We start from the raw sequence: 25,692 nt of genomic DNA on the forward strand, positions 1-25,692 counted from the left end.
CCTCCCCCATTTGCTTCATCCCTCACAGACATATGCACACATCTCTTAAAAAAAAAAAGTATCTTTAACTTTTTCTTACAGCAAACATTCACAACATCTGCATTGCTTCCCTCAGTTTCCATGAGCAGATTTCTGTCACTACTTCAAGGCAAACCCATGATGCCATCCTGGCCACCCAATTCCCAAACCAAGAAATATTTTTCAGTCCTCAACTTTTAAGGCATTTGACTCATTTAAATATTCCTTTTACTTGGGTTTTCATACTTTCTGTAGTCTTGCCCTTCTCAGACTTCTATACAACCCTACAGATGTTGGTATTTGTTCCCCAAGGGTGTGATAAACACTTCCAGTGGAGACTATCTTCACACAGTTTGGGCTAGAGAAGTGGAAATATTAATAACTGCCAACTAACCCTCTCCACAGTTGAATGTCAATAGGTACCTTCAAACATAATTTTTGTATCTAATTCCTCTTGCCCAAAAGCACATTCTGTATCTGAGTGATAATGCTATACACCAGGTAACCCATCCTAGAAATCTAAAAGTCACTGTTACTTTCTACTTCTCTTGCACAAGAAATAACTATTTTACTATATACCTAATGTGTAATTACTCTGTCTCTGCTCCTATCCTAGTTCTAATTCTCATCAGCTCACAACTATAGTACTGACCACCTTCTAGCTTCACACCTTTCCAATCTTCCAGGTTGCTTCCAATAATCTAAAAGGTAATCTAATTAATCTATAATTCCACTCTACTTCAAAATTCTTCAGAAGTTCTGCATGTCCTGCAAGACAAATCCTTTAGCATAAAATGAGGCCACCGTGATCTTTTTATTCATCCCCCAGCACTACCCTGCTTCACATTTCCAAGGCTTTGCAAGTGAAAACCTTCCCCTGTGTACCTAACTCTCAATTCTCTTTCAAAAGACAGTATAAACACAATTTTATTTCAAAGGTCACCTCACTCATGAAGCCTTTCCAAACATTTCCAGACACCTGAGACTACCATATACATGCCTCCATATCTTCATGTAATTTTCTGTATTTGCATATCTTGTGAACTTGTTTAAGGTAAGAATTTTTCATTTGTTTTCCTCAAGACAGCCTTCCAACACTTTGCTCATTATAGCACTAGATGTTTAACGACTAAAGACACCAGAATCAGTCTCATTATTTTATAGACACATTACATTTATTCATAAAAACATAGATATATATGCATCTCAAAGGTAAAAAGTGAAGCTGACATTTGAGCATTAGAATTTCATGTTACAGAATAAAAAGCAGATAAACTGGATTAAAAGTTATTATGAAGTACGCACATTAGAATTTCTGGCTTGCTGAGTTTGCCTCTTTGATCATGCCACTACCCCTATAAATAATAATTTTGTAATAAGTATCATATAATAATTAAGTTGGAATATGGAATGGACAAATGAAAATGTGGGGACACCAGAATTGTTATATGTGAGCTCTTCTGGTTTCAGAGTAAAATTTGTGTTGTTCATTCCTAGCTTCCTAAGGTGAATAAAGAAATTAAAGATTAGAGGAAAATAATTGCACTTAAGGTAATTATCTTTTCATATCAACTATACTGAAAAGAAACAAAATTAGTCAAAATAGGATTTATATATCCACAACTGATTTTTAAGATAGAAATTAAACCATCTGTTCAAGTCAGCAATTGTCATATGAAATTATTTTTAATATTTATAAATTTAAAACTATATCTCTCAATTTATTCTAAACTTCCAGTAATCATAAAGCATGTCTTTTACAAAGAGTAACCTTCTAAGAAACTAATCAAATGATAAAAATGCTACCATAATATACAACTGTTAGAAACTATTATAATAACATGGTTTTATGTAAACCGACCTGGGTCCATATGGAGGGGGAAAAGTGTGACCAAAGAAGTGTCTATATATATATCCATCCAACTTCTCAAACACTCCATCATTATTTACTTGATATTCCTTCATGTCTTTAAGATAATCTTTAACATCATTAACAAAGTCCGGGAAGAGCTTCTGATCATGGATAAAGACACCATTTAGGAAAAACTTGTTGATGAATTGATCTAGTTCTTTCCAATGATGAAAAGCATCCACTTCTTTTAATAAGTACCTTTCAATTAACTGTCTAAACTCATCCATCCTTACAGGATTCATCATTACATTAAAAGGGTTAATGGATTCTTGTTGAGCACATTCAAACATACCAGAACAAGCCTTTCTGAAATAATTTCCCCTACAGTCACGCTCAGCACTGCACTTCTGTGTATTTGTATTTTTTCTAAATTCTTCAAAGTGAGTTGGCTTCTCTTTTCTTCCATCCTGTTGCAGAGTAGGGCCTCTAAGATTCTGGTTTTGAATAGGTGCCTTATACTGTGGATGTAAGTAGTCACTAAAAACTGTTCTTGATTTTTCAGCTGTTTCTTCTCTTGGAGCACTAAATCTTTTATTGCCCTTTTCATCAAAGATATTCTTGGTAGTATCTTTAAAATGTCGGAAAGTGGATTTAACTGAATCTGAGAACTTTTTCAGATTTTCCTTCACAGCCTCTTTAGCCTGCTTAATTTTTTCTTTATGATGCCTCACAAACTCCTTGGTAGAATTCTTCATGGCATCAAATGTTTCCTTAACCGTTCCCAAAAATGTTTCCTTTGACTTATTTTTAGCCCTGTGGTTTCCTCTACTACCTTTCTTTTTTCCATCAGTTTCTTGTTTTCCATTCCGATCTTTTGCCTCAACATACAGTCTTTCCCACAAATCAGAACGCTGCTGTTCAAAGTTTAGTTTCTGCTCCAGCTCAGTGAGTCGTTCCTGCAAGACTGCTATTTCCTTTTTTTCAGTCAGTACATTAGGAGAATCTACGTTGTCTTGTGACTGACTAGTGCTTAGCTGCTGGAGTTCCACCCTTAAAGTCATTGCTATCAGTCGTTCTCTCTCCAGTTCTCTCTTTAGCATCTTAGTTTCTGCCAGCAGAGTCTCCCTTTGACTAAGGAAGCTGTGCACTTTCTGTTTTTCCTCTTCTAAATGCTGCTTAAGGTTCTGATTTTCTGTAACCAATTCGGTATTTCTTCCTTTGTTTTCCAGTATTCTAATCTGTTCTCTTAGCTTCATTAATTCTTCCTGTAATGCAGATATGGCTTTCTCTTCCTTCTCCAGAGATATTCTTAAATACTGATTTTCTGCAGCAAGATTCTTTTTCTGAGTATCAAAGGATATCTTCTCTGATTCAGTAAGAGTCTCACACCTTGCAAGGTTTTCTTTCAATGACTAAATTTTTTTTGGAAAGAAAAGAAAAATGTTAGGTGCTTTAAAAGCTGAAATTAAATCTTTAAGATATACCCTATTAACTTTATTGTCTTTATTTCCACAGGCCCTGTGACCTGTATACTATTTTCAATAGTATAAAATTGAAAAATATTAAATTTCATATGCAAGAAAATGCAGTGTAGAGAATTATATCAAATTAAGAACAATAGTATGGTGGAAGAATTTATAAAGACAAGGAAAAGTTATCTAGAGCTCTGTTTATCCCTAACAGGATTTTTCATATAAATATAAGACCACCAGGGTAGAGGAAAGAGATTAAAGGGAGGGAGGGAGGGGGGAAAGGGAACACACTGGAGACTGAATTGGGGCAAAATTATAGTTCATGCTTATATAATACTGTCAAAATGAACCCTGATATTATGTGTAACTATAATGTACTAATAAAACAAATAAATGGTTGCCCTCTCCCCTTTGGGGAAAAAAAAAATATAAGCAGCTTGAGATATAGCTCAGTGGTAGAGAGCTTGCCTAACATGTATAAGGCCCTGTGTTTAATCCCCAGCACTGCAAGAGAAAGGAAAAAAAGAGAGGTGCCTTTGATTAATGTTTTCCATAGTAATATGAATTTTTTTACTGACTTCTAGCCCCATCTAAATGCTAAAAGAAACAGAATAGCCTGACTGTTTTTTTGAATACATGATGCACTCCTGAAAAAAATCCTAGACAATATAGATAAGACTAAATAAAGGCTTTTCCATTTCTTGAATTAAGGAAACTATCTTTTATAAAAAGTAACGTCATCTAGAGCCAAAATAATTCCAAAAATTGTGTTTGTAATATATGAATGCACATTCCTATAATCCCAGCTACTCAGAAGGCTGAGGTAGAAGGATCATAAATTGGAGGTCAATCTCAGCAATTTAGTGAAATGCTGTCTCAAAATTGTGAAAAAATTTTTTAAAAGGCTGGAGATGTTGCACAGTGGTACAGTGCTTGCCTAGCATTCACAAGGTCCTGGATTTAGAAACACTTCAGACAGTCTTTGTCCTAGTTGAAACATTTTAATCCTATAAAAACATTTCTAGATAGGTGCAAAATTCTACAAGCATATTAGAGGACAGACTAAATCTCTGTAATATATAACTAATTCCCCCAATTTCAAGTCACTTTAAACCAGATTACAGTAACTCTATAATCTGTACAGATTAACTCTCTCTTTTTTTTTTTTTTTTTTTTTTGCAGTGCTGGGGATTGAACCCAGGGCCTTGTGCTTACGAGGCAAGCACTCTACCAACTGAGCTATCTCCCCAGCCCACAGATTAACTCTTGAAGACTAATCTCTAGATTAACGTGACTCTGAAGTCAGAACCCATGACAGAGAAACTGCTCAATCAGGTTTATACAGTTCTACTATAGCCAAGCCTGGTGGCACACACCTGTAATCTCGGCTACACTGGAGGATAAGGCAAGAGGATAACAAGTTCAAGGACAGCCTGGGAAATTTAGCAAGACCCTAGCTCAAGATAAAAAATAAAAAGGGCTAGGGATGTAGCTCTGCGGTAGACCACCACTGGATACTGGATTCAACCCCAAGCACTTAAAAAAAAAAAAAAAAAAAAAAAAGGATCTATGTGAAATATGCAAAATGACATTTAACTTTGTCTTAATTTACTATAGATATTATGGTTAATCTTACTTGAATCAGACAGTATTTATAATCTGATTTAAGATGGGAAAAAGTTCATAAAGAGGGCTGGGGAGACAGCACAGTTGGTAGCATGCTTGCCTCGCAAGCACAGGCCTGGGTTCAATCCCCAGCACCACAAAAAAAAAAAAAAAAACTAGTTGGGCTGGGGTTGTGGCTCAGTGGTAGAGCACTTGCCTGGCATGTGTGAGGCCCTGGGTTTAATTCTCAGCACCACATAAATAAATAAAACAAAGGTCCATCAACAATATATATATATGTTTTTTTTTACAGAATAATAGTATTTTACATTTGAAAAAAATGAAATGGTTGCTTCACTGTTTAGCTCAATCTTCAAAGGATAAATTAAAATTTAAAACTCAATCATAATCATTTCATCTGCTCTACCTGTCTGAGAAAACAAGTTTCATCTACCCAATAGCAGTGGATCATGGAGTATAAGCCACAGGGGAAATGAAGAATTCAACATTCCTCATATATACACCTGATCTTGAAATTAAGTGATGGACATGTAGAGATCCTGGGCATGTCTTCCAAAATGCTTCCACACCTGAACCATACTTAATAGCCGGACACAAGGTCTGAAAAAAACTCTCTAAAGACTTATGTCTTCTAAAAGTCAGTGCCATCCTACAGAACCAGAAACTAAGTTGTAAAAAAGCAAATGGCACCTTCTGATATATGAGGAGTAACTGCACCACTGACAATTGACTTTAGCATACACCCTAAAAGATATAACTGGAACATAAACCAGGATTCTGTCTTTCCAAGAAATATAATCATAAACCTATAAATGACACATACATAAACTGTGAGGAAGATGCAGTGGGATGGATGGGAAAAGCAACAGCTTAATTTTCTTTTTTCTTTATTTTGGGTACTAGGAATTGAACTTGGGGGCACTCAACCACAGAGTCATATCCCCAGTCCTATTTTGTATTTTATTTAGAGACAGGGTTTCACTGAGTTGCTTATTAGCACCTGGATTTTGCTGAGGCTGGCTTTGAACTCCAGATCCTCCTGCCTCAGATTCCCGAGCTGCTGGGATTACAGGTGTGTACCATGGCACACTGCAACAACTTAATTTTCTATCCTGAGTTTACTATCATTCCTTCACCACCTTACTAGGGAAGAACAAAATATGAAACCAGTTGTTTTTCTACTCATCCTAAGGTGTCGGGTAAGGAGGGAGAGTTGACAGTATATTCCTATTTGGTTAGGTGCTCTCCATTCTGTCAGATCTAACAACAAAAACAGTTAAAAATACTGGCAATTTCACCCAACCAAGGAAGATCTTGGAAGGGCTATAAAGCCCCAACTTCCAAATATTTTGCTTAGCTCTGTGAAAACAATGTTAATAATGTGCTGTGTATGCAAAATATGTGTGTATGTGAAAAAATATATGTCTTAAATGTCAATTTTAAACAATGTTAATTAATTTAATATAGCAGTTATGAAGAAAGGTCTTTCAAATTAGATACCTTGAAACAAATTAGTTCTCTTTACCATCTATAAAATGAACTTAATACTTGCTTAAATCATAGTATTGTTATGAGAAATAAGAGATACATAGTGCTTTCTATGATAGTGATGAAGTTTCAGCAAGTACTTAATAAACAATTACCAATATTATCACTAATTTTCGCTGTACTTGTATCTAAATAGCACAAATACTAATTATTTTTAATATTTGTTAGTGGTACACACCTTAGAATCTATAAAGGGCTCTTGTTTCTGTTGGCATTGGGTAAGATAATCTTTCATATCGTTCAGTTCATCTTCATGTATCTTTCTGACTAACTCTTGGTGCTTCTGAATCTGAATTGTGCCTAAAATGAAAAATTTTTATTAGAGGCATATAACATTATGATTACCAAAATTTTAAAATACAAAAAACATTTTATCTACATATAAACCTAACTGTATCTAAATCTGGATAAAATCATTTTTCAAAGTATCAGCATTTTATGTTTCTTTAAAAATCCTGATTTTTTAATAAACAAAGAATAAATATGGTATCACTGATCAAATGATGATGGAAGTTAGTTATAATACAAACCAGTCCAAATAGGTTAATTTATTTAGTATATACCCAGGAACATTTAAGAAGTTCATGAACCTTTTGATTAAAATGAACAGACCAGCCTACATTACTCTAATAAGAAAAGATATATTAAATGTTCTTATCTTACTATATTGAAGGCACTCAGCTTTGTTGTTTTGTGGGTATCTTTAAGCATGTAAAGTGTTTAAAACCCCTTTACACAGAGAAATAATCAGTGGTGTTTCTTCCACAGGTTAAAAGGAAACATGAAAAAAACTGTCTATTTGTGTACCTCTAATATTTTGCCTAAAGGATACAACACAAGCCCAAGAACTACAGCACAAAAAGTTGGCTGGTACCTACCATTCTCAAAGCCAAATCTTTTAAGAACTCTACAATGGTTAAATCTGTACTGGAGTACCACTGTCCCTAACCCAGCAGTGATAAAGGAAGACTCCTTTATTTTCACCCTAAAATCAAAATGTTATTTTGCCAAGACATGCTGTTCACATGCTCCTACAAACTTCATGCATGAACAAAAACAAAACACTAAATCAAAAATAGGGCAAAATGCATCCAGCAACCTTAATATTACTGAGTGGGCATACCATTATAAAGAGACATTACACAATTTTAAAATAAAAGGATGTAATGATAGCTTACTATGTTTTCCCCCTTTACTGCTACAAAAGTTATTTTTAAATGTCTTCATCTTGAAAAACACTGAAAGCTTTTAGCCACTCACAGACAACTGTTGGATAGTATAAACACTGTATGAAATATGAATATGAAACTCTGCATTAGGATTCATTTCTTTAAATTTTATTTATAGAATTAATTGTTTTAAAATGACTCAAAAGAACTCAGATTTTTTAAAATGTTGAAATATACTTAATACCCAGAGTAACCAGAAAACTTCTATTTTAAAGTGCTAACCAGATAAATTCCTTTGTCCACTGAAAAATAACCAAAAACTATGGTGAGATTTGATTGTGAGATATAAACATAGTATATGCTTAATGACTGTCTTAATGTAGTCCTTTTTAATCTCACTAACTAATCATTGGGGCTTTGACCCTGCATCTTCAGTTGCCTACCTATAAAGTATTACCACCCAAGATGCTATCTTTGGCAAAGCCTTGTCTAAAAACACTACTTTTCTCCACACATTAATGCACTGTCAGTTTTGCTGTCATTCCTGTTAAGTCCTCTCAGCTACAGATACAGTTGCAATGTCTGACCAGAGTTTCTAGCCAATATATCCAGCTGTGTGTTGGGCACAATTCTGGGGGCCTCTTTACGGGAGAAAAGAAATCAACTTTGACACCTACTTCAACCACTCTAGAATAAATCTGAGTAAAAATAATCCAAACTATGCTTACCATCTATTTATCATCTAGCAAACCCTTTCTCCATTAACTCCCAAATCCAAAAATGAAACAGCTAGCACACTTCTTAGAACTTTATTAAGTTTGTTAACTTACTATCCAGGTCAAAGTCCTATCTTATTCTTTTGATGTCCCTTATTTTATTAACTCCTGTATCCCCAGTCACTACAGTTTTCAAGGTCCTCATCATCAAATATTCACATCACAAAACTCCTAGCAGTTAGTTCTTCTTGTCCCATACCACTTATCTTCCTGTACTTTTTCCTCTAACATTTATTGAGTGACTTGAGTGCTCACTCAATAAATCCAACTCTGCTACCCAGACTCCAAGATGTTTTACAACCTAGTATCACCCCACCACTTCCATTATTTCTATATAAATATTCCATAGTCCAGGCAATCTCCTCATTGTTATGAAACCCAAAAGGTTTATTACTTTTTCTGCAGTTTATCAGATTCTCCATTGCTAGACTCTCACCTTCCCTTCTGCCCATCATAAGCTTGCTAAGACTAACCCAATTTAAATCCTATCACCTCTAGGATGACTCAGTAGGTATATCCTTTGAGCAGTAATTAATTTGTTATAACTTAGCACCAGGTTGTACATCAGCACCTAGTTGTCTGTTGAAGAACTGAACAGTCTTATCAATACTTAGAGTAACTCCGTGAGAAAACCAATTTAGTGAAAATTTAGTGTATAGATAATCTGCAAGTAAATATAAGAGTAAGGGTTCTGGGGTTGTAACTCAGTGGTAGAGTGTTTGCTAAGCATATGTGAAGCACTGGGTTCGATTCTCAGAATTGCATATAAATAAATTAATTAATTTTAAAAATAAAGATTCTTTGATAACTAAGAAACTTATAAAAAAGATAAGAGGAAGGAAGATAAGTACATCATAAAGATATAATTATCTTTTATTAATTTTAGAAATACTTTCAGAATTAAAGTCATCGTCAAATACCTGGAGTACAGTGTTTTACTATCCTGAGTTTTCTCTTTATTCCAGCATAGATGAGACACTCCAACTTTATATAAAGTCAAGGCTGGTGAGTGTGCTTAATGAGACTCACTTAGTACTTTATTTTTGTTAGGAGATTATAAGGTAAATGACTGATTATGGAATGCAAATAAGTACACAGTGGTTGGAAATTCAAACTAACCCCGAAAGCAACTCCAAAAGAATGCTTAAATCAGTGCCAGAACTTAGAAAATAGAACTTAGAAAATAAAACTTGTTATCCGTTTAAGTAGTGATTTTAAAAGGTCATTCAGGTTAGATCTTATATTTTTATTAAACCAATTTTTCATTACTATATAGGCCTAGATCCTGGTTTTTCATATTTTGGAAAGACTAATATGAAAAAGTACAAAAAATGTTTTATCAATTGCAATTATTAAAGTAAATTTTACCAGTAACAAAATTCTAAATAACAAGGAAATAATTTCTCACTTTTGAAAGAACTCCCCTCTAAACTGAACTTTCTATAACATATTTAAAGGTCATGCAATTGTCCAAATTAACATTAGAAGTCACTTTCAAATTTTTGCTTTTAGTAAGAAAAAAAGATTAAGACCTTCTCCTTTGTTACCTTCATGTTTACCTGTAGGGAGAAAAAATCATAACTCAAAAACATATTGATACATTTGCTCTAGTTAGTCAATAAAATATATATTTCAAATCAAATCTCATTACAATAAACTTCAAAAGAGGATACAAGTTATAGTACCTCAGTATTAAATTCAAGCAGGCATCCATCAGGAATCTAAGTACCTATTTTTATTAACACAGAATTAAATTCAAGAAACAACACATTTTACTGACTGACTTTAAACAAGTATTCTTTATTATGCTATGTTGATATTAAGTTTATTCTAACATTATAATATAAATATCCTTTTTGCAAATCAATAAAGTATACTTGCAATTCTTCAATCTTTGGATCAAGAACACATTATTGGAAGGAACGAGCAAACCAAAGTTAAAGTACAGATTACAAAGGCAAAAAAAAAAATTCTAAAAGTAGTTAATACAATGCAAACTAAAATTTGTGAAACTAACAAGATCTAAGACACTTTTTAAAAGTATCTTCCCCCACTCAAAATCCAACAGAGCAAGGGGCAGGAATAACACTAGTTCTTAAATACTCCTGTCTTTGTACTAAAGAAATATACCTTAAATAAGAAACCTAACAGTGAGACTCCTAAATGAAAAAAAAAAAAAAAAACAAACAAAATACCACATACAAGTCCTTCTTCATCTTACCCATGAAACATGTAAAGGGTTTGAATTAATAAGATAATCAAGAGCCAGGCATGGTGGCACACACGTTTAATCCCTACAGCTCAGGAGGCTGAAGCAGGAGGATCACAAGTTCAAAGCTGGCCTCAGAAACTTCGCGAGGCACTAAGCAACCTGGGTGTAACAAACACCAAAATATACTAAAGTATAAGATGAAAATTTTTCATTTAATGTGAATCATGAAACAAAAATGAATGTCACAAAATGACAATTGCATTAAACCTCAAAATAGAAATGATAGCACTAATTATTGGGAGACTTCAAATGTAACTGCTTCAACTAGGATTTAAATAATCTGTAATAGTAAATTAATGACTTGCCTCATGGTGAGCAATTCAAATTTTCTTTTTTTGGGTGATGCTAGGGATCGAATCCAGGGCTTCCTGCATGCTAGGCAAGCACTCTACTACTGAGCCACATCCCCAGCTCTGGCATTTCAAATTTTTAATCTTTTAATCTTTTTACTTTGGAAAAAAAGTCATACATGTTAATTTTCTTTTTTTTTTACTTGAAATGAGGTCTGGCTTTGTCATTCAATCTGGCCTCAAATAAACCTACTGCATGAGCCTCTCAAGCAAGTGGGACTACAGGTACATACTACCACAGCCAGTTCTTACATTTCTTAATAACTACTGCCTAATTTAAGTGAAAATAGTTCAAGGAGATAAGCAGTTATCTCCACTTTGCAAATAAGAAAACTGAAACACAAACAGGTTGCAAGATCATCTGCTTAATAATGACAATGAAAACGGATCTAAGATTCCTCACTCTTAATCAGTGCCTCTATATAATGGCATCAGTTAATGTATAACACATTTTCAAACACTTACCATAGAAATGTCCAAATCCCATGCTGACTGCAATCACCAAAGCAAGTATAACACACTTATTGAGACCACTACTGAACTGGCGTCTACTCAACTCCTTAGAAGGTTCATTTTCCTGTTCAGCGAGCAATCGTTCCTCAGATTCTGAAGTGGAAACAGTCTTCTTCCTAGCACGGCGTCGTCTAAAGGCAGGACTGGGTTGATTACTGGTTTCATCACTACTTGATTCGTCATCACTAGGCTGAGATGAAAATACTATTTTAAAAAGAAAAAGGTTGATATTTAGGTATTAAAACTTTTAGAAAAGCTTTCCCAATAAATATGACTTAGAACAATCAATGCTATCTCTACATGCCTTTTTACAGGAAATAGCAAAAACAAACACCACAAACAGTTTTTCAATTTATCAAATAGAGAAAAAGTATAAAAGTCCTTGAATGTGATACATGGGAATTTGTTAAAACATATTACTCCAGGGGCTGGGAAGGTAGTTCAGTCAGTAGAGTGCTTGCCTTATAAGCACAAGGCCCTGGGCTCGACCCCCAGCACCCCCCCAAAAAAAAAAAAAATTACTCTGTGCTTTGAGAGAGTTTTTGTTTTTGTTTGTTTTTGGTGCTGGGGAATCGAACCCAGGGCCTTATGCATGCATGGCAAGCACTTTACCTACTGAGCTATCTCCCCAGCCTGAGAGAGTTTTTTTTAAAACTCCCCTTGCAACTTACATTTTAAGAATAATCATTCTCATAACCTATTAAATTTGATTGCCATGGAAGGCATAAACAAGTACTACTTCTGGAAGAAAAAAAATCCTCTCTCTTCATTCATTTTTTAATAGATTTAAATAATTTAAACCCAAAAGTTTAAGGAACACAGGAATATACAAGCAGTCCCTGTGATTCACAAGTATAATAACTACCAAAAATTTCCTGGGTCTATCTGCCACCTACTTTCAATTCCATACTACTAGCCTACAATCAAGGCTCAAAGCCCTATAGTTTAACACAGGTTTCCAGAAGTCAGATGAGCCCTTCCCTTCGACTGCCACTCTTACTAGAAGGTTATTAATTTTACCCTCTAGTAAATATGTCAGCATGAGGAAGTGACACAACAGCTATCTCAGATATTAAGGACTTCTCCCTTATGAAAAGAATAGCATAGAACAATGAATAACAAAAAAAAAAAATTGTACAAAAAAATTTTAAGCCCAGGAAACATTTTCTGGAAATATCAGCTTCAATTTTTCTACAAACATGTAAATTTATTAACACTCTTCCATATTTCAACATACTATCTGATGACACAACAGACAGATACATCACTCAGTAATGATTTCCACAGGCTGGTTGGAAGTAAAGGAAAGCACTAAAATTAAGGATAAAATTGAACTTGAATTTAATACAAAATGCTTCAAAACAATAGTCATGCTCTTAAAAAAAAAAAAAAAAGGAACAGTTCTTTAGAAGACAGGATATCCACAGGAAATCTGATTAGGTTAGACAATCCTTTTTTAAAAAATGGATCATGGGGGATACAGTTTATTTTCACACAACAACGAACACAAAGAGAAAGTCACTACTGAATGAATTAATGTTCCTAATATTTAGTGATACAGATGCCACTGAGAGATCTTTTGGTCATGACCCTTATGCCCATCATGTTTATTTGTTTATTCTTGATCACTAGCTTTTCCAAGATGCCGTCGCCTCAGGTATGAGGTTACATTTCTTGGACAAAGAGAGAAAAAGGAAGACTTAAACACAGCATTACATAATGCAAAGGCATTCATGATCATGAATGAGTATTTAAGTCAGACTTTCTACTCAGAATTATAATAAGTAAATATAAAACAAACTGTCAAAATTCCTTGAATAAATTTTGAATGTTCCATTAACACATACTGCCTTCATTATATATTCTAATAAACCAACTTAACCCACACTTAGGTCTTTATCTAATGCTTCCATCTTTTTCACCCAAATACTTAACAGCTGAAATATTTTGATTTTTAAACTTTTAAAGCATAATTTGGTCCATAGTCCAAGATGCAAACAATGCAAGAGGCCATGCAATAAGCTTAGTCAGCTTTTTTATAAGATCAATTTTGAACACCTGTTTAGGGTATCACAGATTACAACAGGTATCTGTGAAGCACATAGTAAGTAGTAAATGTGACTAGGCACACTCAGCTCTATGGAAGCTGATCAGAATTAGTCACACCACCTTGGAAAGTGAGTTGGCTAGGAACTTGGTGTTTCAGCTGATCATCCCATCCCATTATGCATTCAGGAATCTTCCACAGCTTCTCCCACCACCTTTCTTTTGTGAATAAACAGGAAAAAAGATGTATAAAGCTTTATTATAAAGAATAAAGATAATAAATAATTGAAAATACTTATCACAACATTGTTATCTCTGCTAACTTAAAATCTAATATCATGCCTTTTAAAAAACATACATATAATATAAACATCTCTATAGCTACCAACTTTGCCTTTGAGGTCAGGAAAGTGTGTTAATATGAAAGAAGCTGGTACTGGTCTTAAATAACAAAAAGTATGTTACTATTAAAATCTCAAGTTTCTTCTAAATGTTTTTAGAAGAAAAACATGAAGTCAAAATAAGGATGAAGAAGAAAGGAAAAGAAAAAGGCAAAATAACTAAGCAGTCAATGGGTAACATGAAATTAACAAACCAAGAAAAAAATGAAGGTAAGGAAAAGGAAAGAAAACGCCTAACAACTAATCATATACTACAAGTCCACAATGACATCCTGGTCAACAATGGACCACATTTATGAGATAAATCCTATTAGATTATATTGCCTCGTGACATCACAGCAGTTTTACTTTGTGTAAGTGCACTCTATGATGTTCACACAATGACAAGATCACCTAAAGACACATTTCTCAGAACATATCACATCATTAAGCAACACATAGCTGTATAGTATTTTTGGCACAATCCAAAGTTTCATTTTTTTAAAAAGCTTAACTGAACAATTTCTTTTAGAGGGATAACACTGGGTAAAAACACACTTAATAAAATATTCCTGTTAACTAAATCTGCAAAAATTCCCAAAAAGTCTGAATTCACAAAGGATAAAAATATTAGAATTAACCAGCTTAGAGTTATCCAAGGTCCTGGAAAAACAGTGTGTAGCCTCTTTTTTGTCTTACATGTCACCCTGGACCCTTTTCCACACTTCTCCTTCAATGTGACCATTTTGGCCATGCAAATTCTTAAATTAAACCAAAGAGCAGGGGGAGACTATTTGAATACAGAACAAATCCTGGAGTACAAAAACACATCAAAATTTGATCACCTTACTAAATTGTATAAGTTAATTAAGCCCTTGTAAATAAATGTACAGTCAGTCACTCATATCCCATAGGTCCTATGTTCCCCCATTCAACCAACAATGGATTAAAAATATTCACAAAAAAATCACATCTGTACTGAACATGTACAAGACTTCTTTTTCTGGTCATTCTCTAAATAACAACTATTTACATAGCTTTTACAGTATTATAAGTAATGTAAAGATGAGAAGATGTGCATAGGTGATTTGCAAATACTATGCCATTTTATATAAGAAATTTGAGCATCCAGATTTTGGTGTCTGCCAGGGTCCTGGAACCAGGCCTTTGTGGATACCAAGGGATAACTGGACTAGATAAGCTCTTCTGACAAAGTGTCCCTCTAGCCACTAAGAACATCAGGTGAGTATTTAGATAGTTAAAATGTTTTTAGGCTCTATGGATACACTAACTAAAATTAGCTTATCAAATGAGATAGCCAAAGATCTCAAATTGAATTTTATTAAACTTGAATGCTAGAAATTCCCTTGTTTGATTCTAGATGCCAAATGTAAATATTAAAGAGAGAATATCTCAGATACTACCCGTTCCTGGTTTTCTATCAAATCAGGAAATTTTTGGTATTACTAACAGTATTCCAAGTTGCCTCTCCCATAATTTACCTTTATGTTATAACTGTGGGTTAATTATAAGTGCATCTTATATATTCCAGGAAGTTCACAACTAAATATTTTAGATCATCTTAAAAGATATTCAAATACATTTCTAAAACTGAGCATAAGAATTATGGAAAGAAATGGCTTAGCAATTCAGAATTTAACCTCCAAATGATTATGAACAATGAGCATTAGGAAAGTGACTTATAATAGGTACATTTTCATAACAGTCTAAATGAAAGACCCAAGTCAGAACCTTTTGGGAAGACCACTTTAGTAACAGCTCCTTGAACATTGTTTTATACTTGGTAGGTACTCCATAAATATTTGTTAAATTACTTATAATCAAAGGGATCTGCCAGACTTCAATAAGAATTTTCTTTCACCAACACTGGAGCAGTGGCACACACCTATTCACTGACTGGGACGGCTGAGGCAGGACAATTCCAAGTTTGCAGCCAGCCTCAGCAACTTAGCTAGACCCTGTCTCAAAATAAAAATTAAAAAGGGCTGGTATGTACCTCAGTGGTAATGCACCCCTGGGTTAAATCCCCTGCCCCCTACAATTTTTTTTTTCTTTCGCTATTTCTATAGTACAAATGTGTACTATTATAAGCAAAAATGTTAACATTTTCCTCCTTTTTAGATAAGATGCTTCAATTTCCCCCTCATAAAGATCTTAAAAAAAAAAAATCCAAGTGCATTTTGAAGTGTTTGAGACTGTTACACATCTTCTTTAAGAAACTAACTTTGGCTGGGGCGTAACTCAGTCATGCAGCAATTTCCTTGGAAGTGCAAACTGCAGAAGAAAAACCTCCAAGAATTCACCCCCAACTGGATACTGGGGATTGAACTCAAGGGTGCTTTACCACTCACTGAGTTTCATCTCCAGTTCTCTCAAATTTTTTTTTTTTCCCCCAAATTTTGAGACAGGGTTTCGCTAAGGTGCAGACACTGGCTTCTAACTTGCAATTCTCCTGCCTCAGCCTCCTGAGTAGCTACAACGACAGGTGTGTACCACTGACCCAGCTCAAGAAATTCTGTCTTCTATTTAATGATTTAAAAAAAAAAAAGACAGAACATGATTTCAAAAAAAAAAGTCTTGTTACAGTACAACACTACTGTGCTCCATGCCATATAGTCTAGGAAAACCCTAGATATAACAGATTTACAAAAAAAATCTCTTGAGTTTACCCAATATATTCAAAAGGTAAGATTTAGGGTTAGAAAAGAAGACATTATATAAAATGTAGTCACAGAAGTCCTTAAGTCTCACATCAGCATATTATCATTATATAGGTCTTACCGGTTTCTGGCTGACAGAATGTATACTGGCTGCTAGAAGAAGAGCCCATGTTAAAGTCTTCTGAACTCTGTGCTTCTTTAACAATTGTAACTTCCTGATTTCCAATTTCTTCTAACTTAGGAGGCTCGAGGGTAACAATATCAGAATCGTCACTGGCAGTTCCAAAATAGACATTGTCCTCAGGTGACTGCTCTTCTTCTGCCTAAAGTATCACAATTTTAGAGATAATAAATTCTAAAATTATTTAAGAGCCTTATATTTTCTATACAATTCAAAATGTATAATGTAATATACAGTAATTTGAGGTTAAAGTGAAATATATGATTTTTTTCCAGTGCTAGTAATCAAATACAGAGCCTAGTACATGTTAGACAAGTGCTATACCACTAAGCTATTCAACCAGCTCCTAAAGATATTATTTCTTCCAAACCATAAAGGATTATGCAATAAAAGATTCATCAAGTAGCTTGAAAACATCATCAAACCTATTGGCAACCCTCAGAATTACATGGATCACTGCTTTCTCTCACTGGAATGCAGAAGTGAGACTACCTTTGCTACCCAATGGCCATAGGAAAAAAGAAAGTTGATTTCTCTCACCAGTTCTATAAATTTAAACTTAATTTTGCATTCAGGAACCTGTTAAAAACTGATTAAACCTTTCTGGTATGTAAGTGATAAACTTCAACAAGCTATGCCATATACTATGGCATATACACGATACGAGTTTACCTCAACTGCTGACTTGGTTTCTTCAAAAGTAGGATAAAGAGTTTCTTCCATTAACACGGTGACATTTCGGCTGCTTTCTGTTATAAAGCAAAGAATAAAATTATTCATTTAAAACAGTTGACTTCTTATAAATACAATCATTATAGATAAAATCTATTCTCAATATGTTAAAGTGGATTAATGAAATGTCACATACAATTATAAAAGTAACTTTACTGTTGTTACCACATTTTAATTATTTGAAATTATGAGGAAACAATTTTAGATATTTAAGTGAACTCACTTAGGACCTACTAAGAACTTAAATCAAAGCTAATTTAACTAAATAAAATCTCTACCTCGTAATAACAAATCCCTTAATGCGAAGTGTTTCTAAGAACCCATTAATAAGGAAAATACATCCTCTATACCTCTTGGCACATTTCCTGACTTCTTAAAAGTTCATTCAAAATTCCTAAAAATACCACCATTCCAATGGCTATCAATAGCTTGTAATGTAAGGATCAAAACTGCTTTAAGTTATAAGAAGCTTGCCAGGTGCAGTGGCGCCTGTAATTCCAGTGGCTCAGGAGGCAGGAGGATTCCAAGTTCAAAGCCAGCCTCAGCAACTCAGCAAGACCTGGTCTCTAAATAAAATATAAAAAAATGGCTGGGGCTAGGGTTCAGTGGTTAACTGCCCCTGGGTTCAATCCCCAGTATACAAAAAAAACAACAAAAAAAAAGCTTTAAACTATGAAAAAAAAAAAAAAAGGAATCAAAAGAATACAGAAAAGCAAGTCAGGTGTGGTAGTACACATATGTAATCCCAACTCCTTTGGAGTCTAAGACAAGAAGGCTACAAGTTTGAGGCCAGTCTTGGCATCTTAGCTAGTCTCTTGTCTAAAAAAAAATAAATAAATAGATAGATAGATAAAAATAAAAATAAGTAAAGAAGTCTGGGGAGGTAGCTCAGTGGTATAAGGCACTGAGTTCAATCCCCCGTACCGCAAAAAAAAAAAAAAAAAAAAAAAAAAAAAGAAGAAAGAAAGAAAGAAAAAATTCAATAGCAATTGAAAAGTATTATAGTTAACCACATGTTAAAATCCATTTTGGGGGCTGGGGTTGTAGCTCAAGTTGTATGTCGTTAAAGCACTTGCCTAGCACATGTGAGGCACTGGATTCAATCCTTAGTACCACATAAAATTAAAATAAAGGTATTATGTATCCATCTACAACTAAAAATACTTTCTTAAAAATCCTTTACATCATTTTCCCTATCACAAACTTTATTTTTATGTATTTGAACCTCATAAGAACAAGAGAAAAAAAAAGTACTCTTCCATTTAATAATAGAATATTATCTTAATTTGGAGATAAAACTCAAAGATGAACTTGGGTCTAAGAGTACTATAGAATATGGAAATTTTTTACATATGGGGTAAATACATTTCTCAGGAGAAACTATTCATGCCTTTTAGACTCTCAGAGGGATATGACCCACAAACAATGAGAATATCTGCAATTCAGAATAGTAATCAGCACATAAGCTTAAAAAAAAAATTTAACAGGTACAATCTCCTCTGTTTCTAGCCTTGACATATCTACTGTACTCTCCTGAAGAAGAAATGTTCTTACTTACATTTTAATGAACATTTTTTTAAAAGTGTTAAGGAAGAGAAGATAAGACTATACAGCAATTGCTTGGGAGTTACAGCAATTATTTAGGAGTCATACGTCTCTATATAAATAAGATGCACAAATCCCACAGGAAGTATATTAACCACAGATGCAGTACGGTACATGGTCAGATATCATTGTACTAAATTCCGACTCAAGAACTCTACAGCATGGTGATAAATGAAGAATCTCTTCTGATGAAAAAAGTTTTGTACATAACTAGTCATAACATTAATCATGGCAAGTAAATATAAAGTACCAAACAAATTCATCTTAAACCACATAATACATGTTTAGTCACTGGTTACTTCTATAGTACGAAAGACTATCTGAGGTCCAAACGTACTACAGCTACAAATAATAAACCCTGTAGCAGTTTGGTGACACTGGGTTCTACATGCTTTCCTAAATCCACACTGAATTTCTACCTAATCCATATTAAAATGAGTGCTTCTGTGACCAGATCACTAAGATTATCCAAAAGGCTGACTGCCTAGAAAGAAGGCAAGATTCATAATGGCACTCATATTTTTTTTAAAACAAAATTTAACAGACTTACCTCCTTGCTCTATCTGCAGTACTTGTACATCCTCTTCTTGCTCTAAAGATGAACATCCTGGGGTGAGCTCAGAGCTGTCACTGGCTGTGACAGAATTCACCATCTCTACATCAGACCCCTAGGGAAAAAGTGATAATTATTCAGTTATTTTCCTATTAATTTCTCAAAGCTGGATTTGATTACATATAAATGGTTTCCCTTATTAAAAGTCCCAAAGGCTGCCTTACTCCAAAAGGGAACAGCATCTAATCCAATGAACTTTTGTTCAGTTCAGTCTACAAGGGTTTATGTCAGAGAAACAGCAGAACAGAATCTTAGGTTTAAATTCTAAGTCAAGTCAGCCTAACGGATGAATGCTCTATTTTAAGAGCTTTGGCAATAAATTTGAATCTCATGTATAAGTGAACTTACCTATTTCTATCAATTTATTCGTACTTAACATTTATGGAACTACTCTAGAAAAGGGACTTTACAAGTTACCGTGGGGTATAAAAAATTCAAACCCAAGCCAGGTACAGTGGCACACACCTATAACCCCAGCAACTCAGGAGGCTGAGGCAGGAAAATCGAAAGTTCAAGATCGGCCTCAGCAACTTAGCCAGGACCTAAACAACATAGCAAGACCTTATCTCGAAATATAAGATAAAAAGGGTTGAGGATGTGGCTCAATGGTTAAGCACCTCTGGGTTCAATCCCTGTTTCCAAAAAAAAAAAAAAAACCTCAAATCCAAAATTCAAATTTACAACCTATTCAGAGAAATAGCCACATGCAAACAACTACTTATTATGGCAAAGTAAACTGCTATGTTAAAGGCATGATTTTTTTTACATTCATACGTGCATACAATATAATAATATTTGGTCAATATCATTCTCTCATATTTCCCCTGTCCCTCCCCCAGGTCCATTTCCTCTACTCGACTGATCTCCCCTCAATTTTCAAGAGATCCCCGCTCTACCTTTCTTTTCCTTTTTCTTCCTTGGCTCCCACATAGGAGAGAAAACATTTGACCCTTGACTTTCTGAGTCTTGCTTAAATTGCTTAACATAATGTTCTCAAGTTCCATCCAATTTCCAGAAAATGAAATAGTTTCACTCTTCTTGGTTCAATAAAACTCCGTATATACCACATTTTTATTAATTCATTCACTTACTCTCTGACACCTAGGCTGGATCCATTTTAGCTACTGTGAACTGTGCAGTTACAAACATGGGTATGCACGTATTGCTATAGTATGACTGATTCTTTAGAATAAATACCGAAGAGTGTTACAGCTGGGCAGTATAGTAGTTTCGTGCCTAGTTTTGTTTTTTGTTTGTTTGCTTTTTTTTTTTTTTGAGGAACCTCCATACTGATTTCCATAGTGGCTGTTGTAATTTACAATTCCAACGACAGTGTGAAAGTGTTCCTTTTTCTCAACATCATCTTCTGCATTTATTACTGTTTGTACTCTTGATAGCTGCCATTCTAACTGGAGTGAGATAAAATCTCAGGGTAGTTTTGATTTGCATTTCCCTAACTGCTAACGATGCTGAACATTTTTTTGACCATTTGTATTTCTTCTTTTGAGAAGTGTCTGCCCATTTATTAGTTGTGTTATTGTTGGTGGTGCATTTTGTGGGATTTTTTTGGTGTTTGAGTTCTTTATATATTCTGCATATTAATCCTCTATCAGAAGAGTAACTAGGGAAGATTTTCTCCCATTCTGGAAATTCTCTCTTCACCTCCTTTGCTGTGCAGCTTTTTAATTTTATGCCATCCCATTTATTAACGCTTGGTATTATTTCCTGGGCTTTTAGGGGTCCTATTGAAGAAGTTATTCCCCGCACCTATATGCTGGAATGTCACCCCTACATATTCTTTTATGAGTTGCATAGTTTCTGGTCCAATTCCTGGGTCTTTTCATGCACTGTGAGTTGACTTTTGTGCACAGTGAGAGATAAAGATCTAATTTAATTCTCTACTTATGGGTAACAAATTTTCCCAGCACCACTTGTTAAAAAGGCTATCTTTTCTCCAATGTATGTTTTTGGCATCTTTGTCAAAGATCAGACAACTGAAAGGCATGAATTAAATGAACCTATTAAGTTAACAAAAGCCTTTCCTTATAAGTTTAGATTATTTTTTATTCTGAGGTAGTCCTTTATACTTTGTTGTCAGACTGTCTTTTCTTTAACAGATCTTATGAATTTTTTCCTTGTGTCTTAATAAGCAAAGTTAACCATGAAGCTGATGCTGCCTCTCCATATTTTTTCACATATATAACTCAAAACGGCAAAATATAAAAGAATTTGTGAAAGGAGTAGCCTCTGAAGACTAAAGAGAATTCTAAATACACGATTTCAAGGTTGCCTATGGTGGCAGGAGCATGGTAGAAGCAAAGGCAAGGTTAGAGCTGACTCAGGGTTGCTGGAGACACCTGTTCTGGACTGAATCAGAATGATGATAATGGAAAAGGAAACACATACAAGACACTAGAAGAGAGCTGAATTTGGTAACTATCTATATACAGAAGAAGAAAGATGATGTCTAACACACTTGACAAGTGCCAGAAAAATTTACTGTTCTGCTCTACTCTGCAGACTTGCAGGTAGGATTCCCAGTGCTGCCTTATTCCTGTACTGTGAATTATCCTTGAAGGAAAAGAAGCTGTGATGAGTTGACCTAAGGTTTGTAGAAACAGGTTAAAAATAGAAAAACCACTTTGTGTGTGTGTAGGACTAGGAACAGAACCCAGAGATGCTCTACCACTGTATATCCCCAGTCCTTTGGGTTTTTTTATTTTTTAATCTTAAGATGTAGCTAAGTTGCTCAGGCGGGCCTTGAACTTGCAATTCTCCTGCCTTGGCCTCCCAAATTGCTGAGATTACAGGTGTGCGCCACCACACCTGGTACACTTATAAAAATAAAAACAACCTCAATCTCAACTGGTAGAATTGCTATTAAATTTTGAAACTATAAAACAGAAAAAGTCATCTTTTTTGTTAATCTTACTTTCTGTAAGATGACTAACCAATTTTCTAAATCTTAAAACATTAAAATAATTATATAAGAAACTTAAAATTTTTCTATTAATGAACAAAAGCAAGTGAAAAGAGATCCTGAAAACAAATGGAAAAACTATAGAAAAATCCATTAAAAACTGGAACAAGTATGGCTGATTTTTACTTTATTGTTTCTGTTCATCAGTATCTTATGATTTTTTTAAATAATGAAACAAGTGTAGGACATAAACCAATTTTTATTACATTCCTGTGTGTACATAACTCCTCTAAAAAATTTTACGATAGAGTTCTAACCATAGTTCTTTTCCTGTCAAGTTCCTATAACATAACATAATTATATGTTCTCCATCTTCCTTTCTGGTCCATCTTCCTTTGAGCCATTCTGTTCAAAACCAGGCTTGAATATTTTCTAGTTACATGATTTTCTCCAAATTATCTTTCTAGGCTTCCGTTTTCTTAACTACAAAATAAGAATGAAAACAATCTATACCATAGTGAGTTTTTTTTTTAATTATAAGAGAATTAGGTAAACAACCAGTAATAAACCTCAATAAAAATGTGCCTAACAACTTCAAGCTAAGGAAAACTATGAACAATAATGCAGATGATACTAGTCCATGAAGAGCTTTCAGCAAAGCAAGTTACAGACAATGGAACCTTTGGCTTAAATGTAGAAAAATGCTAGACTTCAAAGAACAGTTTATATCACTGCTAACACTGTAAGGTTACAGATTGCCTCATAAAAAGTATTAAAGAGCATACCTCATGATTGATGACAGTCCAACCACAAGATGAATCACTGTCACTGGAATTTTCAGACATTTTTCAGGTCTACAAATACAAGAACATATTGACTTGTGGGACACATTTTTTTAATTCTCTAAGAAGCTCTACAGGTGACATAAAGTATGAATGTGGATTATTGCCTTCAGGATGAAACTGAGACAACCCACCCATAGATTTGTCACATAGGATATGATATGATTGCACACCTTTATGAACAAATACAACCAAACTTCTAAAGACGAGGAGATTCTCCTGAGCTAGAATGGTCTGAAAGAAAATATAGGATTTGACCAGGCAGAATTAGACGAGGAAGGAGAACCCTATTTAGCCACGTCAGACAGTTGAGGGTTAGTAGAATGGTGAATGGGAACAAATATCAACATTAAGGCCCATATTTTCAATGAATAGTGAGAGGGATAAAAAGCATGGCTACAGAAATCAAGAAGTAGGGAGAAGGAAAGAGCTCCCATGCCAAGCAAAATGAAGTCTATATGTTGGCTATGCAAACAATTAAAATTTTTCAAGCAGAAAAGAAACATCAGTTTTTATTAAAATATCTGACAGAGATACTTCAGTTAGATTCAATCTGAGTAGTGAAAAATAAAAGGGAAAAAAAACAGAGGTTGGTACAAAACTTGTGGTCACTAGCAATGACCTAGAATCAAGTCTTGGATCAGCATACCTGGCTCACTCTACCTAGTTGTTTCTCCCTTTTGCATCTGAGATGCCTGTAAACTGCAAAATCCATCTAAATCATAAGCTTCTGTTACTACATATACACCGTGAAGACATTAGATCCAAGCTAATGGCTGCTATGCTAACAGAACTCTAGACAATATGGAACTGCTGCTCAAATAAGAACAGGCCACAAATAAAGATCTGGATCATCTATTGATTCTGGAAACTCCTGTAAATTAATATTTTTTAAAAGGAGATACAAATAAGCTAGTCACTAACCATAAAAGTTAGCATGTTTTCAGATACATTATTCAAAACTTGGACATAAAAATGATCATGTCACTTTCAATGCTGTGCAAGAGATTTTCTAATAAGTTCACATGAAGTCATTTGTTTGATTTCTAATTTCAATTGGTTAGGTCTGGCTGTCTATAACCCCATAAAATTAAAGGTAAACTTATAGAAAACTCTTCAAGTAAAATAAACTTTCTATCCAACAGAAATTATTCAAAAGGCTACATTATGAATACCTCAAGGAATATTAACCAGTTCTATATGATTACCTTATCCCAATATGCTTTATTAAATTATGTAAATTCCAATTTCTCATTGAATAAGTTTTCATGAGTTTAAAAAAAACTTCTGATGTCACTATTTGTATTGTATTTTACAATAATTTCAAAAACATACATTGACATATGTGAATACCCAAAGATTAAGCATTAAATTTGCAGTGGGAAAGGAGACTCATCAAGGTTTTATAAATGAACCTGCAAACTAGACAGCATATTTCTCAAAATGACTTAACAGTTGCCAAATTTTAAAAATTGAGATATTACATAAAAATAAAGATATCTAGCTTCTTGTTAAAAAAAAAAAATCAGATCTGATGACAGTAGGAAGATTTCCCAAGCAAGAAAGGGAAAAAGCATTATACAGCAAGAACAAAGGTTCAAAAATTTACAGTATGAAAGTTCTAAAAAAGGCAATTAATCTAACGTGAATGGAGTGGTGAAAGATCAAATTTGAATCCTAAGAGTATATTGTAAGTTGGGGAAGCAGCTAAAGGGCCCTAAACCTATGGGATGCAAACAATGAAACATCCATGAAAAAGGTGAACTACTAATTTAAGTACTAATGAAGACAGGGCAAATGGAGGGGAAGGTTTCAGAGATCTGAAAAGACATGAAAGACTTCTTTTTTTAAAAGAAATGAATAACCAACCATAAGAGGGTAAAACTATAGGGTAATTTTCAGATTTCTGGTTTGTAACTGGATAACTGGAAAACACATTCTACATGAAACAAGTAAGTGGGGCTCTGTGAACAAGAAAACTAACTGAAGCCTAAAAAGCACTTTTTTTTTTCCCTAAAAAGCATCCTTTACCATGTGAAAGCTTCTCTCTTTCCTTTGCCTACCCCACTTTCTAAATCTTGTTAATAGCCCACACT

At 34.2% G+C, this 25,692-nt stretch overlaps 1 protein-coding gene across 8 annotated transcripts in view; it reads right to left on the minus strand.

Moving 5' to 3' along the window:
• The window catches only part of CCPG1 (cell cycle progression 1), a 69,475-nt gene that overhangs the window by 29,066 nt on the left and 14,717 nt on the right, over positions 1-25,692 (minus strand). For 3 of the 8 annotated variants that reach the window (XM_079129924.1, XM_079129925.1, XM_079129926.1), the window contains exons 2-9: positions 23,540-23,608; positions 19,772-19,889; positions 17,557-17,633; positions 16,825-17,026; positions 13,766-13,861; positions 11,549-11,800; positions 6,695-6,816; positions 1,880-3,282 (exon numbers count right to left, since the gene is read on the minus strand). In XM_079129924.1, coding sequence (XP_078986050.1) covers positions 1,880-3,282; positions 6,695-6,816; positions 11,549-11,800; positions 13,766-13,861; positions 16,825-17,026; positions 17,557-17,633; positions 19,772-19,889; positions 23,540-23,599 — 2,330 coding nt within the window. In that variant the 5' untranslated portion in view covers positions 23,600-23,608. The remainder of the gene's footprint in view (positions 1-1,879; positions 3,283-6,694; positions 6,817-11,548; positions 11,801-13,765; positions 13,862-16,824; positions 17,027-17,556; positions 17,634-19,771; positions 19,890-23,539; positions 23,609-25,692) is intronic. The other 5 variants (XM_079129927.1, XM_079129923.1, XM_079129928.1 and 2 more) reach the window with 3 other exon arrangements.

Source organism: Sciurus vulgaris (assembly GCF_902686455.1).
Source record: "Sciurus vulgaris genome assembly, chromosome: 2".
Classification (NCBI taxonomy): Eukaryota; Metazoa; Chordata; class Mammalia; order Rodentia; family Sciuridae; genus Sciurus; species Sciurus vulgaris.